Source organism: Tasmannia lanceolata, unplaced genomic scaffold (genome assembly GCF_043159265.1).
Source record: "Tasmannia lanceolata isolate RefF3 unplaced genomic scaffold, GAP_Taslan_0.1 ptg000004l, whole genome shotgun sequence".
NCBI classification, from domain to species: domain Eukaryota; kingdom Viridiplantae; phylum Streptophyta; class Magnoliopsida; order Canellales; family Winteraceae; genus Tasmannia; species Tasmannia lanceolata.
In genome coordinates, this window is record NW_027518681.1 from 13,426,293 (window position 1) to 13,443,716 (window position 17,424).

Here is a 17,424-nt window from a genome sequence, read left to right on the forward strand (position 1 = left end):
GATTTTTCTCATATTTTTTAATATATTTTTTGTGTGAACGAAAAGTTTCGACCGAAATGCACCGAAATGACCGAAATCCCACCGAAATTCCGTTTCGGTGGCCAAAACGAAATGGCGACCGAAACAGAATTTACAACTATGGTTTACACCCAAAAGAAGACAGAGTTCTAAGAAAAGGTTGGAGTGGGAAATGGTTAAGGTTACAGAAATATTTATGTGGATAAGAAGTGCATTCAAATCCCTATTTTATGATAGTAGGCAGACAAAAGAATCCATTTTGATCTCACTGTAATAGGGATTGCTAAGCTCCATCGCAAAAGGCTTTTCGCGGCTAGTCTGTTGCACATTAGACCTGCCACCTCGTGAATGGAGACAAAAGCTGTTGTCTTCATTAACGAGGTGGCTGGTCTGATGTGCAACAGACCAGCTGCGAAAACCCTTTTGCGATGGATGCTAGCAGTTCCCACTTTAATTACCATAAATGCAAAAAAAGTTTGAGAAGTGAAAAAAAAAATCTACAATTGATATTTTATTTTTCAGGTAAGAGTCACACATGATAGATGAGAGAGAGAGAGAGAGAGAGAGAGAGAGAGAGAGAGAGAGAGAGAGAGAGGCTTTCCATAGTTTGATATCCAGGGATTCACCATCTTCGGCTGGTATTCCAGTAGCATGGAGAATAGGAGTGCAACTCGGGCCGGGTTGTGGCAAACCCGACCCGGCCCGAGGAACCCTTTTTTCCAACCCGATCCGAGTTCAACCAGACCCAATCGGAGTTTTTAAGCTTAAAAAAATAAAAAATCATAAAAAATGTCGGGTTTTACTCGGGTCGGATTGCCAAACCCTCAACCCGAACCAGCCTGAACTCAACCTGGGTTGGGAAAAGTCAACCCGACTCCGAAACCGACCCGAACTCAACCTGACCCGACCGTTTTTCAGGTTGAACCCATCGGGTCAGGTTGAGTTCGGGTCAGGTTAAACACTTATTTCTTCTTTTCTTTTCTTTTTATTTTCTTTTTCTTTTTCTTTTTCTTTTTCTTTTTTGCCATGTCATTTCCAAAGGCTTTTGACCCATGAAACTCAACTGAACAGAGCCTTAGTATTTTGGGATTGTTCCAACTAAGATGTTTTTGTTGTTGTTGTTAAAATGGTGCGATTTCTTTATAAAAAGCAGCCACGACCTAGTCCTTCATGCATACAAGATTGAGGTGTTAACTTACCAACTTCTCCAAAAGCTTAAGCTGTTGGAGAAAGGCGTTATTTATCTTTTATACTTTAACACTCCCCCGCACGTGTGGCCCAATTGGTAAACACGTGGCACATGTGGTCCCACCTTGGGCTGACCATTGCATGTGGATTTTTGCTATCCGGGAGGTTTGAACTCGAGAATTTTGGCTCTGATACCATGTTATAACTTACCAACTTCTCCAAAAGTTTAAGCAGTTGGAGAAAGGCGTTATTTATCTTTTATACTTTAACATGAGGAAACAAGATAGAGCAAACAAAATAAAGGAAAGAGACAAATACAAGGCTTCTCTTCAAGGGGGAAGAAAGTCATATATCTCTAGTAACCCTTTAGCCACTTCTTCATGGGCAAGGCGATCCGCCTCTCCATTCGCTGACTTCCTAACATAATTAAATCGACTAAAGTGGCCATCTACCCAATCCATTATTTAATCAATGAGCTCTGAATATCTCCATGGGTGAGGAGATCGATCGGCCTTCTAACCATCAATGACTTTGAGACAGTCGCCCTCCACTGTGAGATTTTCCATCTCTATCTGACACCATTTTTGTCCCTTGGTTAATTGCTCACACTTTTTCTTCATTCGAGTCCTTGAAACCAATTGGACCTGAGAAGGCCAACTATGTGATACTGTTCTCATCTCTTAAAACACCTCCTATTTCTGAGGGTCTCAAATTCCCCAAACTTGAGCCATCAAAATTTAGCTTCAACCATCCGTGGTTAGGGGAAGACCACCTAGAGGATAGTATCTCCTCACCAACCTTGTTATTCCAGATTTCCTTCCAACACCTTATATCTCTGATGCCAGTATGATGAAAAATAATAAATATAATAAAAACAATAAAATTCGAATATGTACTAATATTTATTGCTTTACAATTTATATACCCTCTACCTAAAATACTCATAAGAGATAATAAACACAAAGGTATTACTATTCCTGAATTTACATTATACCAATTACAGAAAGAAGTCTAGAAAGTCATATTCTTGTCTCTCAACAGATGGGGAGATCGAGAGGGGGATGAGGTAGAGTCTGCATTTTGCCTTTGCCGTTCTTCACGAGGAAAGCCATGGAAAGGCCCCAAGTTGTATGTACCTCTAAATGGCAGTGCATAAACCAGATTCCTGTAGGAACCCATTTGCATGCATGTCAGCAAATACAGTGCATGAGTCAATTATTTGAAAAAAATATCCAGAATTGTTTAGAAAGAGTTTATTAAAAATTTAGGGGTGTCAATGGATCCAGACGGTCCGATGGATCCTCTGAATCCAAACGTTAATGAGCAGGATCTAAACACATCAATAGGATCCATGGGCATATTTTGGATCATCAAATGTGGGATCCGAAAATTTTCAAGTTGGATATGGGCTTGTAACAGATATCCATTGGATAATCACAATCCGAACTGTTTTACCAAAATACCCTCCAAATTTTCATAATGTTTATTTCTTTAAAGGGTATTTTCGTCAAAACCTCTAATTAATGAAGTGGATTGTGATTTCACGACTCAAAAGCGACTTCTCGCCTCTCGTGTTTTAGGGTATTTTTTTTTCTTTTGCTGTGAGATTTCAAGAAGAGAGAGGAGAGGAAAAGAAGAAATTATGGGCTCCTCCTCCTGCCACCAATCCCCTCCACCATCTCCCCCCATACGCCACTTCCACCACCTCTTCTAAGTCCCGGCCGCCGCTCCATAATCACCTCAAAATTGCAGCACCACCATTATGCTTTCACTATTGAACATATATGGTGTCATGAATATACTATTAGTTCATCATTTTGTTATTACTGAGTGTTATTGTTATACATCATATTCTTTGATAATAGTTATACATTATATTCTTGTACTTAATTTAGATTAATTTTATTGTTTACAAGCATTATTTTACTCATAGATTAAACATAAATGAATTGTTAATTTATTTGAAGAAAATGCATATAGAGAATAGACACACTAAGAGTGGAATGGCATTCTAACTCTTAAAAAAAAAAAAAAAATTGTGTACTTAGCTTTGTGGGACATAATAGGACACAGGGACAGTCCAAATTAAAATGGATCGTGATCGTGACGTGGAAAATGGGATCCGAAGAAAAATCCGAATCCGATCCGACCGATAAGGAATTTGAATGGATCATGCCTATGACATAGGTGGATTTGATCCGAAGTGGATCCATTGACACCCCTATAAAAAATTATAAAAAAACAAATGGGTTTGAGATCAAATCTTACCTGGGTTGTCTGCTTTGAATCTGATAACAGCCCAACCACCGGACGGCACACCGATGGTATTCCGATAAGGAGGATCGACCAAGTTAAGATCCATGGTGCTCGGGTTAAAATTTCCAATCCCTGACCCAAGTACATAGAAGCTGAACCCATGTAGATGTATGGGATGATTCTCAGGGCTTACAGTTCCAGTGCCTTGGAGTATCAATTGAACATTCCATCCATACTCTAGCACACTCAGTGGTGTCCCCACTGAAGGTTGAGTATCCACACCAAAATTATTAGGAGCCTCATTCACAAAATCATACATCTTAGCAGGCTTATCTGGAAAATCCACAGTATAATACCCATTTAGGTGATTATAGTAAGCTTGCAAGAGAGAAACAGTAGGGTTCCTAAATGTGATGTTATTCACAGACGCTGCTAAAACCCCTCCATTCGGTCCTTGGCATTTCTCTGGGGAGGAGGAATTGCACGCAAACACGTTTAGCCCAATTGCAAAGAACAAGTTCTTATCGATCTTTAGTGGAACGCCGAGCAACTTATGGGGGTTGCTCGGCGGCAAGTTTCGAAGCCCATTTGTGAAGGACTGAACGGATTCGGTGTCATTGAAGGCAGGGAGGACAAGCCCATTGGATGTAGAAAGGAACAGCGGTGGCGAGGATAGAGACTGTGGGGTAATATAGTTGAGAATTGCATAGGAAGGTAGTCTGAGGAATGTTACATTTTTAGCAGCCATGTAAGGGGTCATTCCCATGAAGTATCTCCCAAGGGGCTGGTTTGCTTGGACCAAAACATTGTAAGTTTGGCCTGGGGTTAGCATAAGGAAATTGGTAGTGAAGGGTTTGGTGTATTCCCCATCAGCTTCCACCACAGTCATTTGGTGGTTGGCAATCCCAAAGAAGTGCTCCATGTTAAGAGCTGCATTGATGATTCTAAGGAGATAGGTCTTCCCTTGTAAAACATTTAAAGTATATACATCTGCAAAATGGGAAAAAAAATAAAAATAGAATAATGATATATTGCAATTGGGAAAAGGTAGATGAAATGAAGCCAATTTCATGAAAAGGCATGCAAAAGAGGATGGGAATTGGAAATGCTGCTATTTTTGTAAACAATATTTTCAAAAATATATCGGGATTTTGCTAGTGTCCATCGCAAAAGGCATTTCGCGGATGGCCTGTTGCATGTCCACCTAGTGAATGAATAAGACAGTCTCAAAAGTGAGACTGTGTGCAGGCTGCTCTCACATGCAACAGGCCTTCCGCGAAATGCCTTTTGTGAGACGTTAGCGAATCCCAATATACTGACAGTACATATACTATATATTAAATGAATAAGACAAAATCTGAGCATATGTGGCTGCACTCATGCAAATGCCCTTCCGCAAAACTCTCTGTCTCTCTCTGTCTCTCATACCTTCTTTGAAAACCATGATGTAACAATGAAGTTTCTCTTTAAAAAAATTTCTAATAGGTCCACAATAGATAATAAACTTTTTTGATGAAGAAATTAAAATAGGAAGTGATACATTCATCCCCTTTTCTTCTTTGGGACAACCCCTCAAGTCTCTATTGTATCTATGACTAGTCTTTTAACACTAGAAGGGATTGGCTCGGGGAAGAAAAGGGGGAAAATATATCATTTACCAATGAAAATATTGTTTAGTAGCCTTTTATTTTCGTTACCATTTTTGGAGCAGTTGTGGAGATGACCGGGGTGGCCATTGATCATGTACGCATCAGAGCCTGGTGGGCCAGCCCCTGTTTCTTTGACCCAGCTCTCGAGGCCTTGGATATCTTGGACCCAGTACTCTCCTATTGAAAAGGAAACATGAGTTATAAATGTTGGTGCAAATAGGGGAAATTATAAAATGAAAAACTGCAAAATAGGAAATTTAAGAAAGATGAAAAAGACAAAACCGAATATAGATGATTCTCAATATATGTAGAGCTATTGTACGTCTTCGAACGCTTCGCTTGAGACGTTATTCGGCCCTATTCCGGTGCAAGGATCTGACGACCGAACCGTCTCCAGGAGTAGCAACTAAGTGTTGGTGTGCACCTACCAAACACTTTAAAGGCAAAGCTTCGAGTCTCTCTAGTTAAGCAAATCGGGCTCTACAAAACACTTTGAGGCTTCTTATGTAGATCTTAATCTCACACCAAAAATATGAGGCACACCCTTGGTTGGCTTTCCTTTCACACACCACAACAATTGTGGGTAGAGCCTTTTCCTTCTCTCTTTTTATCTCTTATTAGAAGCTAGCCAAGTGTCTCTTCATTTTTATGGAATCACTCTTAATGAGATAACTAAAGGCATTCAACTAAAAAAGAGAAAACCAAAGAGCCACCATAAATGGAATACAAAGAGTCACCAAAAAAGGCCCACTCTTTTGTCCTTTTGTGTATGACTTTTGGAGTACCAAGGAATATGAAAAGCCACCTTAAAGCCTCAGCCCAATTATGGAATATTTGAAACTTAGATTTTTTAATAAAAAATCCAACAATCCCCCACAAGTTTCAAATCATTCACAAACTCAGAAAGCTATAGTCACATTGTGCATAATGAAAATGTCTGAAGACTTGAATTTCCAAATAGATTATATAAAGTGTAGTGTAAGTACATGGTGGACTTAGCCTTGAACCCGCACCTTCTATTTTTCAGTAATCACACATGACTAGACTCAGAGTACGAGTGCGTAGTGGACCATGCCTTGAATTACCACACTACTCACAAGCTTGCCTGAAACAAATAACACACACAGTGCTCGTCCTAGTTCTACGAGGGCTCTAGGAGTATGCCAGCTCCATAGAAGACATATAGTCTCCACCCTAACATAGGTGTGTCTTTTAGTGTGTTCCTGTCAAACACCCCGTACCCGTAGTACTTCAGACCACATTAAGGCTTAAAAGCCAACCTCTTTATCATGACAGATTTCTGTGTGGGCTCTAGCAATCTTTCAAATTACATAGGAGATGGCAAATCTCCACCCGCACATAGGTGAGCTCCTCAGAGTATCCGCAATACTCATGACTCATTAAGGCACTAAAGCCAACCTCAACTCATTCATTTTTCTGTAGGGCTCTAGCAGTCAATATGGGACACACCCTTGGTTGGCTTTCCTTTCCCAGACCACAGCAATAGTGTGTAGAGCCTTTTCCTTCTCTATTTTTCTCTCTTATTAGAAGCTAGCCAAGAGTCTCTTCATTTTTATGGAATCACCTTTAATGAGAGAACTAAAGGCATTCAACTAAAAAAGAGAAAACCAAAGAGCTACCATAAATGGAATACAAAGAGTCACCAAGAAAGGCTCACTCTTTTGTCCTTTTGTCCATGACTTTTGGAGTACCGAGGAATATGAAAAGCCACCTTAAAGCCTCAGCCCAATTATGGAATATTTGAAACTTAGATCTTTTAATAAAAAAATCCAACAATAAACATGAGAAAAGTTCATAAACTATAATAAGAACATTGTTTAAAACTCTTTTGAGTCATTCGTGGACTCTCCCGAGTTGACTCAGTTTTATCTTCCCATGAGTTCTCATCATAGTCTCTGACTTTTGGCCTACCAAATTAATCAAAAAGTCCTTTGACTTGCCCAGTTAATGAAAAGTTGACCCACACTTAAATGACTCCTTTTTAACTTGGACGAGTTCTCATTTTTAAACATTAAAGAAGAAATATACACACACATTTGGCAAGCAAAAGGGGTTGTAGGGCAGTTTCAAGAAAATACCAAGAACGATGGCATGCTCTTTGTAAGGGATTTCGAATGGATAGGGAACTCCATGCTTTGGGTAGATGATGAGAGGCCCGTGGACAGTTACTCTTAGCCAAGAGACATGGGCATGCCAGAAGAGTGTGCCCTTCTGGTCTAGCAAAGTGAACCTATATCTGAAACTTTGACCCTCTTGAATGGGGCACTGAGTTATATATCCTGGCCCGTCAAACCAACATGTCAACTTCTGTCGAACTCCATGCCTGCATTAAATAGCTCATTCAGCACCATGGTTTCTTGAAATTTTTAGATTCTAAGCCCCTAGTTGTTTTTTATTTTGGGAATTATTGGAGTCCAAAACTGATTATTGGATCCAAAATTACGGATAATTTTGAGTCCGATAATCAGTTTTGGACTCGCAATCGGTTCTCAAAATCCAAAACAAATTGGGCCTTTGGATGTTAAGAATCGATTGAATCCAAAACTGATTATTAGATTCCAATTAATTGCATTTAATTTTGGCAAATGATAGATTCACCCCTTTTTCTTGCTTGTGCCACACCTTTGTAGTCTAAAAAGGTTCTAAAAAATACAATAGAGGGGGATGGCCTAGGGAAGCAAAGGGGGAGAATATATCACTTCCCTTAATTTTGAGTTGAATAATCAGTTTTGGACTCATCAATTCTCAGTCAGGGCCTAAATATAACTTTGAGTCCAATAATCACTTTTGGATTCAAATTATTGTCCTCAACATCCAAAACAAACAGGGACTAAACATGTTTTATCTGACTTGAGACATTAGATAGTCTTTTTCATTGAGAAACAAGAGAGTGAGATGAGAATTAGTAGAATTAATATGCTAGTAACAAAAGAAAGAACTATAAGATGGGAGATGATATTTCCACCCCTTTTCCAGCACTACACCCCCTTTTGTTTGCCTTTTCCTGAATGATTACAGTTCCACCCAATTTTACTGAAAATTGGGCGGGGGGAGGTGCGTGCGTGGGTGGAATGATAGGATTGTCACTTTGTTTGCCTTTTACTGAAAATGGTTTCTATTTCAGGGAAAGACAAAGAAGAAGCTGGTGGAAATGGTGTGTAAATATCATTTTCCTGGAAATTATGATAGAGAACTGAAATCTTGAAAATAAGGAGGGGTGTTTGCTACTAAATCAAGGGGATTCAATAATAGCAGTAATTACTAAATTTCTATGAAAAACTTGTTAGAGTTTCCTCACCAGTGGATTGAGATGTTGTATGGAGTGAGATTAGTGACCTTAACGATCACTTTATCATCTTCTCGAGCATATATGGCTGGACCAGGGTACATCCCATTTACAGTGACAATGGTAGAAATCTTGCATAATTTGGTTATGGTAGTAGTCTCCACCTGAAAAATTCATTAATTCAGGGGCGCCAAAACAAATTCCATCTAGTGGGTGTTTTGACTTTGGATCTAGGTAAAAAGAAATTATGGAAAAAAAAAAAACAGGGTCACGGAGGCTTGTAATTTTCCTTGAAAACAGGTAAAATTTTCAGTTTGGTGGAAAATTAATGAAGGGATACATTCTCAATGATCCAAACCATTCATTTGTTGGCCCCCACCATAGAAGTATGGACTATGGAGGGGTAGGATTGTCCGATGCATGAAACTTTTGTCAATGTAGCATTCATTGTTGGGCCCAGCTGTTGCCAATATTTTCCCTCATAATAGAAATAATAAAGTCTTTGAAGAGTACTTATAACCAAGGTATTGCAATGAATGTAAGAATGCTTTCACTTTAATTAGCTTACTTCTAGAGGTGTCAAAAGGGCCATGCTGTAGGGCTGCAACTCGAGCCGGGTTTTACCCGACCCGAAAATAGCCTGGGTTGGGTTCAGGTTTCATGGGTTTCGGGTCGAGCTGGGTTGAGCATTCAAAAGCCCGCATGAATCTCGGGTCGAGCCGGGTTTGAAGGGGTCCGACCCGAGTTACATAAGTTATAATATGTACATTTTTTTCTATTGTTAGTTAGAAGTTAAAAGTGAAAATCCACGCACCCACTGTTATTGTATGTGAGTGTAATTTCTGCTTCTATGAGTTGAGTTGATTCAAGTGTTTGATTCAGCATTGTTTGATTGTAATTACAACATTGTTTGATTCAAGTGTAATGTGAGTGTAATTTCTGCTTCTATGAATTGAGTTGCCTTGCCAAACAAGAATTTTCCTTAAAAAATTACGTCAACGTGAAAAAACCCGACCCGACCCTACCCGACCGAGATTTATCATGGGTAGGGCCAGGTTTGGGAATCCTGGGTTTTCCGAAAAAAAAACCAACCCGACCCGACCCGACCCGAGATATTTCTCGGGTAGGGTTGGGTTCTCCAAAACCCAACCCGCCCGACCCGAGTTGCAGCCCTACCATGCTAGACCGGATCCAGTGACTGTGCCCACCCATTGCCAGACCTACTTTCTACCATATTCCAAACTATTTTTCTATAGTGAAGTGATATTTCCTCCCCATTGTCCAGAGTTTCTATACTGTTTTGCCTGTCTCTTTCTTAAACTTGAATGCATTTCCACCCCCTTTTGTTTGTATTTTTAGAAAAAGATAATCAAAAGGGACGGAAATGCTGGGAACTGTGGTGGTATATCATTACCCTTTTCTATCTAAGTAAAGAAAATAATATTTACATTCCCTACTTTTGATACTACAATTATTCTCTTTACATCTATATATATTATACTTTTTTTAAGAGTAGAAAATTTCATTAAAGCAAAAGTTGCCCACTGAGATAGTAAAAAAACAAAGAGGGTACAACACAGAGAAAAACAAAAGCATAGAGTCAAGACCACTATATATCAAAAGACAACCCCTTTCCCTTTGGTTGCCGGAATTTTTTTGGTTCTTGAGATTTTTGTGGAACAAAAAACCTCCTGGGAGATTGGTAGGAAAAAAAACTCCCTGGAAGTTCCTGGGAGTATTTTTTTGTCTTTCCTGAGGTTTCGTGCGGAGTTATTTTGGTTCCTAGGATTATTTTGGACCCACCAACCAAACGTGGGTTTCCTGCGGAAATTCCACAAAAGTCCCAAGAATCAAAAAAATTCCGGCAACCAAACAGAGAGGGAAATCACAAATTGTCAAGCTATCCCTTTCAACACCTGCGCGCGAGCTATGTCACTGTTTTCCGACCTCCACACATGCTAGAATATGGTCGGACAATCGTCCACTCGATCAAGAATCTATTTATACTTATTCTCTAGAATCTTTTCATACTTTACCATGGTTTTAAATTTCGGTTTTGGTATGCGTTTCGGCCCTCACCGAAACAGAAATTTCGTTCGCAAACTGATACACAATTAAAACATAATATTTTATTTAATACCAAATTTCAGTCGAAATTTTGGGGAAATATTATATAATTTTAAAAATTGAGATTTTTAGGTTGAACCGAAATCCGTTACCATTCCGGGTATTGCCAATTTCGGTTTTGGTGCTGACCGAAATCCAAAATTTCGGTCCGAAATTTCAGACTTAAGTCGAAATTTAAAACCATGCTCTTTACGCCTAACGGATTTCGGTTCAACCTATATATAAGGGTTCCACATTATATGAGGTGGCGCTAACAAAACATGAGGGGCCCACATTGTTAGGATGATCCAAAGCATTCATTTGAAAGGCCCCATCATAGATAAGGTGTGTACAAAAAATCAGCTCCATTGGATCATCCTAACCCATTCAAAAGTGGAGGGCAAAATGGATACACACTTTTTGCTCACAAATCTGCCCATTTTTTCCTCGACTTTTGGAGGGGTTAGGATGATCCAATGGAGCTGATTTTTGGTACACACCCTATCTATGATGGGGCCTTGCAAATGAATGGTTTGGATCATCCAAACAAAATGGGCGTCTTATGTTTTGTGAGCGCCACCTCATATGAGGTTAACCTCAGGAACTCTACTCTATATAGACACACAGACTAAGGCGTGGAAATATCATTTCCCCTTCCTATTTAAGTAAAGAAAAAATAATATCTACAACTCAGATTCTTAATACTTGCGGCCACTCTCTCTACATATCTACATATATTTCTAACACTAAGTTATCATATACTTCTAATACTAAGTTATCAGACGGAGAGAGAAACAAGTCAAAGGTCCAAGTACATAACTAAAGATAGCGGGTATACTATAGAAGTAGGTGGTGTAAGCTTGCTGTTACTCGTGAGTATTAATAACTAAACATCAGTGCCTTCTTGCAAATGCAAGTAAAAAAAAATTAGTGCTTAATTATCACTTCAAGCTCTAATTTTCAGAGCTCTATTTTACTCTCTTTGCAATCACCTTAAAGTCATAAAATCTAACTACACCGCCCTTAGCCCCTGCATCAACAAAGCATTTGTTGAAGAACAAAGATAGAAGATACAGTAAGAGAGAGTGGCTTCTTGCTTTCCTCATCTTCGTGGCTCTTGGAGTTCTAGTGCATAAGCCTTCCAATTTAAACTAAAACCAAGGACACTAAATTCCAAGTCAGTAGGTATGGGAACTCTACTATACTGGTGAAAGGAGAAGACAAGGTTATGTATCAAAGCACAAGTAATTCTAGGGTTTTGGTGTTCATCCCCATAATGCTCCAATAAAATAAGGATAGGGCTTTTTGCGTGTAGCTTTTTCTCTCTACTGATTCCAACATTTTTGGGTTTTTAAGTTTGTCGCTCGTGTAAAGAAACCAAAAAACCAAAACCTACTCTTAACTATAACCCAACAAAAGCTTCCACTTAGGTCATGATTTTTTCATTTACTTAAGATGAAGGTAATGAGGTTTTGTGCTTTAAAGGTTTTAGGGTGTCATCATTTGTCTCCTAGTCTTGTGATTCTATGAAGGTTTTAGCCTTGTCATATGTGGGCAACTCCAAAAGGTAAACCTAATCTAACTTTGTGTAATGGGAAGTGATATTGTCATCCACTATTGCTTGCCTTTCCCTGAAAATGAAGAAATAGACAAATAAAAAAGGTGGAGATGCAGTCATTTTAGGAAAAGGCAAACAAGAGTGGGTGGAAATGCTTGGAAATGGGTGGAAATATACCTGATTTAATCTTTCTGTATTTTGTGTTGTTTGCTAAACTCATTACAAAATCATGGAGTTTGGCTGGAGATTTCCTTCTCTTTATAAGCAGATTTGGGCAGGATTTTATCTGAGCATCAAGCAAAACATGAGCTTGCTGAGCTGTATTTTTTCCATGAGAAAGCAGCAGTTTGTGAAGATTCGATCCCAGTGGTGTATTTTGGGATTTTAGAACCGATTATGAGCCCGTTCACACTTCACCCTGTTTGTTTGTTTAAGATTATGAAAACCGATTGTGAGTGCCAAACTGATTATTATACTCAAATTTAAACGTAATTTTGAGTCCAATAATCGGTTTGGCACTCAGAATCTGTTGGCAAAAATTTTGGCAACCGATTGTAAATACTAAATCGATTATTGGACACAAAATTAAATATAGACCAATTGTGAGCCCAATTTCAGATCGGGTAGGGCTAGCATTGGGGTTAGGTAATATTGGATTTGGGTTAGGGCTATACCTTTTTTTTTTTTTTTTTTTTATGTATTTCTGTTTTTGCACTAGGCTAATCCGAGCCCAACCCGACCCAATCCGTAAAAACAAGTTAGACGGGTCTAGTAAGGGTTAAGAGATTTAGAGGTGGTTTGGGTTAGTGTTGACCATCCTCGGGTTGGGCAAGTTGGGCCTCAAACTAGTCCTTGCAAACAGTGGGCCGGGCTGGGTTTCACCCAACCTGTACGGGTCCAGGTGGTACGGGTCACTATTTTGTGAACCAGACCCCACCCATAAGGGCCGGGTGGACCCGCAAGTGACCCAGTTTTTTTTTTCTTTTGCGATTTTTATTCCCACAATATAGGATGATCCAAACCAAGCCGTCCATGTGATGGGCCATAACGTAAGTAGGTTGTTCCCAAAAAATCATTTCCATAGGATGATCCTAGCCCTTTGATCTACAGAGGAATTGCATATTATTACTTTTGGAAACCTCTATAGATCGGAGGGCTAGGATCATTCTATGGAAATGATTTTTAGGGCACAACCTATTTATGTTGTGTTCCGTCACGAGGACGGTTTATATCATCCTATGATGTGGTCCGTACAATACTTTCTGAAAAATACGGGACCGTAAAGGATTACACAATATAAAATCTCGATCATTTTGGTTTTTACGGGCACCCACGGGTTTACCCAGCCCGGCCAGTTTGGATTGGACCAATAAGGGCCAACGGGTCACTAATTTAGTGACCCAGATATGTAAATTAAGAAGGGAAGAGGGGTGTGTGTGTGTGTGCGTGTGCGTGTGTTGAGAGGGGGGGTGGGGGGGGGAGACGACCAGTGGGTCCGGATCTCTATTTGTCAGGTCTACCTCAAACCGACGCAAACCGGTCCAAGATTCACCTTTAATTCATATTATTTTGTTAAGGCAAAATCACCATGATCTCCTGGTTCCAATTAGATTCATATCAGCATGTGGTTAATTCTGTTTGTTATTGCTAAACATCTTGATTAGTTGCAGCATATCCAGACTAAGACTTGATAAAATTTCACATTAATTTCCATTTTGATTGAGATTATGACTACCTAGCATCAGATTTGAATAGTAGTTTGGTGTCTTTTTTAAATATGGATTAAATTATAGATGTAAGGGAATATTGCAGATTTTGTGTGGTATATTGGCATCTTGAATATGTTTTTGATTCAATTAAATGTGTAGTAATTGATATTATATTTTGAGCTTGTTGACATTGGAATTATATCATTAGATTATAGAGACTAGTAAAAAATGCGACTAAAGTATTTAACAACACAATTTACTGTAAATGTAAAAAAATTGAATACTGAAATTGGACTCAAACCTCTGTCCATGCCGAATAGTGGAAAATGATTAAATAACATCTCAATCAAAGTCCCAAATTAAAAATTGATAATAACAAATAAAAATTAAGGACTTCGAGTTCAGCCTAGAGGGGCTTAGATCTGTACCTTCTTCTTTCTGCCACTTTTTAATTTATATTTTACACACGTTATCTATTTTGATAGAGAAAAGGTTCTCTTGATTAATATTTTTAGAAAGTTCAAAAGTTAGTCCTCAAGGCAAGAAAACTTTTCTGATGGAATCCCATTCTACTAGACACCCCACTTATCCCTTTCAGAGCGGAAAGCATAACCCCAAGTAAAACCCTATGTAAAGACTTTAATAAGAGAGTTACCCTTTTTTATAGACGTTAATAAGAGAGTTAACTTTATACGGCCCTGCAATTCTACTTAGGCGTTTACGATTTTTCCCAAGGAATATTCAAAGACTTTCCTACCAGTCTATCTTCCTCGAGAACCCAATCTTAGATTGGAAAAAGAAACATGGAGATGAAAAGCAAATCAAAAGGAGAACTCCTCCGTAAAGAGATAATTGACGTTCATATCCTTCCTCGCCTCCCTCTGAAGTCTCTTTTCAGATTCAAATCCGTATGCCCCAGGTGGAAAACACAGATTTCTCATATCTTGAGACTAACACCCGGTTTGGTTGGCCTCCTTGAGGGGCCTGATCGTATCGTTGTGGGTGGCCTCCCATATTACTGCACTGAAACACATACAAGGGATTTGTTGGAATCTTTTGGCGCTCTTCGTGATTTATATTTTACAAGGGATTCGAGAGGCTATGCCCTTTGTGTTTACCAGGACCTCTTGTTTACAGACATTGCATGTGCAGCTCTTAATGGCATCAAGACGCGGTGGGGGGGGGGAGAGATAAAACTCTCACCATTAGGGGAGAGATAAGGGGGGGAGAGATAAAACTCACACCATTAGGGGAGAGATAAAACTCTTAGAGGCATTTTACTGATGTTGTTTGTCTTTTACGAGATTTTTATTTTAGAATTATTCTAGTCATATTTCTTGCTTTTATTTTTGTTGCTTAAGATAGAAGAGGCAAAATAATTGTTAAACAAGTATTTAGGATCGCTATTCTTGGGTCTTGGGTCTCTGCATGTAAGACTTGAGGAAACAAAGATTTAAATTGAATTAAGTTTTTGGGACATCATTTGTGAAGAGAGTATTGGCTCTGCTTGGCTCCTTTCATATGTTATATTGGAGTTTTTATCCAAACCGTGGCATGGATTCTCAAACCCCCACAAGATTATTTTAGTTGCTTTTGTGTTGATGTTTATGTTGGTGTTGTTGCTCGATGCTTCCCTGCATCAAGGGTACTACCCAACCTTAACCTGAACAAGAGAACATATTATTACAAGTACAACAGCTGGTAGCTTCGGAGGTAAATAACAATTTATGTTGATTTTTTTTAAACATCAACTGATTTTTCCCTTAAGGCCCATTTCTTTCGAATTACGTAAAACATATTTTATGGTTATTTTAAGTATAAAAATAGGTGTAAAATTTGTTTTTACTCCCATTTTACGCCGAAAGAAAGGGAGCCTAAACGTAAAATATGGAAGTAAAACAAATTTTACATGTATTTTTCCAATTAAGATAGGCACCAAATTTGTTTTACGCGCATTTTACGTCGAAAGAAAGAGAGCCTTATGCAAATTATTGCACCTCCACCATGGACTTCGATTAACTGTTCTGCCCCTTGCAGTCTTTCTATAAACAATTGTAATATATGAGTATAATAGTTAATGGGCTTTGTTAACGGGTGCCCTGAGTGCACTCGTTAAGGTGCATTGGGAAAGGAATTTTACAAATGTTTTGAGTCATTTTTATCAAAACATGTGTAAAATTCCTTTCCCAATTCACCTTAAAGAGTGCCCTTAGGAGACCGCTTGGTCAGCTATAAAATATCATCTCCCAACACTGCGTAGGAAGTCAACTTTCTTCGTGGATACACTTGTTCAGCATTCCACCACACCAGAAGATGGTGAGATAGCAAAAACAGAGGCCAACAGGCGTAATACCCTACGGGTAAACCAATATCAAACAATAGCAGGTCTTCCAAATGCTAATAATACCTAAATGGTATAGAACGCTCATATAAGCTATGGTATAAAACGCTCATACCAAATGGTACAGAGCGCAAATATCATATAAAAAATTGCTGCTTACTACTTACAAAAACAGATCAAAATACAAACTATGAAAATGGTAAACTCGTTAACAAAACCCTTTTGTTTTACAAACTTTTGTAGTCGGACATTATGTTAGAAAGACTCTGGTCTAACCCACAGAAGACCTAGTCTTTCCATCTTTCTTTACCCAAGACTGTTCTTTATTAGTTTTTTAAGTCTCAAAAATTCTAACATCACTGTCCATCTTTTGTAGGTACATTGGTCAACATTGTCATCCCTCGACCAAATCCAAATGGTGAATGTTCTCCGGGAGATGGTAAGGTCAGTAGGGAAATGCACATTCTTCATAATTTGAAAACCCATAATCTTAAAGCGAAATTTTGCCTGAGAAAATTCTAGAGGGAAAAATATTTGTCTTTCCACAACCCATACACTGCCACTGCCATCTTACATTGCTTGCAACATTTTGTTTTTGTTTTTTTGAAAAGTAACTTTTATTGATAAAGATCAAACCCAGGTACAAGAGGTGGGGACAAGAGTATCTGACCACTAATCCTTCATACAGGACTAGTTTAACAATTAATAAGAGTATCTGACCACTAATCCAGGATATCCGAATCGAAGCCGGATCCCATACAGTGAACCACTTACTCAAAAGTTGTATTGTTGGCAAAAACAATTGTCGTTCCTTCCCTTAGGCATCCTTGTTGGCTGATCGACGCATATCCTGGATTTTCGAATTAATCGACACCATTAGGATAATATTACTTGTCCACTTGAATCTCGGTATCCGCCCACGGATTTCCTTCTGAACTTCCATCAAAGTTTAGTTTGGTCCATCCGATGGGTGGCGAAATCATTTTAGCTTTCTTATTCTCAAACATGCACTTTCCAGTTTCTTAAAATTTCACCCACGCTATAAGTAGGGGTGCAAGGGTGCAAACTTGGGTCGGGTTCAACCTGAAAAAAAAAAAAATCAGGTCAGGTTCGGGTTTCCTAACCCGGGGTGAGTTTGGGTCGGGTTCGGCTTTCCTAAACCAGGTTGAGTTTGGGTCAGGTTCGGGTTGAGGCCTTGGGCAACCCAACCCGAGTGAAAGCTGACATTTTTTTAAGGGGAATGATATCCGCCCCCCACCCTCCACGGTTTTTGTGAGAATGGTTCACTGCTT

The 17,424-nt window shown here is 39.0% G+C and overlaps 1 protein-coding gene across 1 annotated transcript; it reads right to left on the minus strand.

Annotated features, from left to right (window-relative positions):
• Window positions 1-1,640: 1,640 nt before the first annotated feature.
• On the minus strand, window positions 1,641-11,630 carry LOC143875664 (laccase-6-like). Its single transcript, XM_077377270.1, has 6 exons — window positions 11,517-11,630; window positions 8,431-8,582; window positions 7,211-7,455; window positions 5,160-5,288; window positions 3,475-4,452; window positions 1,641-2,371 (listed from the first exon to the last, which is right to left on the minus strand). Exons 1-6 carry the CDS (start codon window positions 11,628-11,630, stop codon window positions 2,241-2,243), a joined length of 1,749 nt encoding a protein of 582 aa, XP_077233385.1. The 3' UTR covers window positions 1,641-2,240.
• Window positions 11,631-17,424: the final 5,794 nt, after the last annotated feature.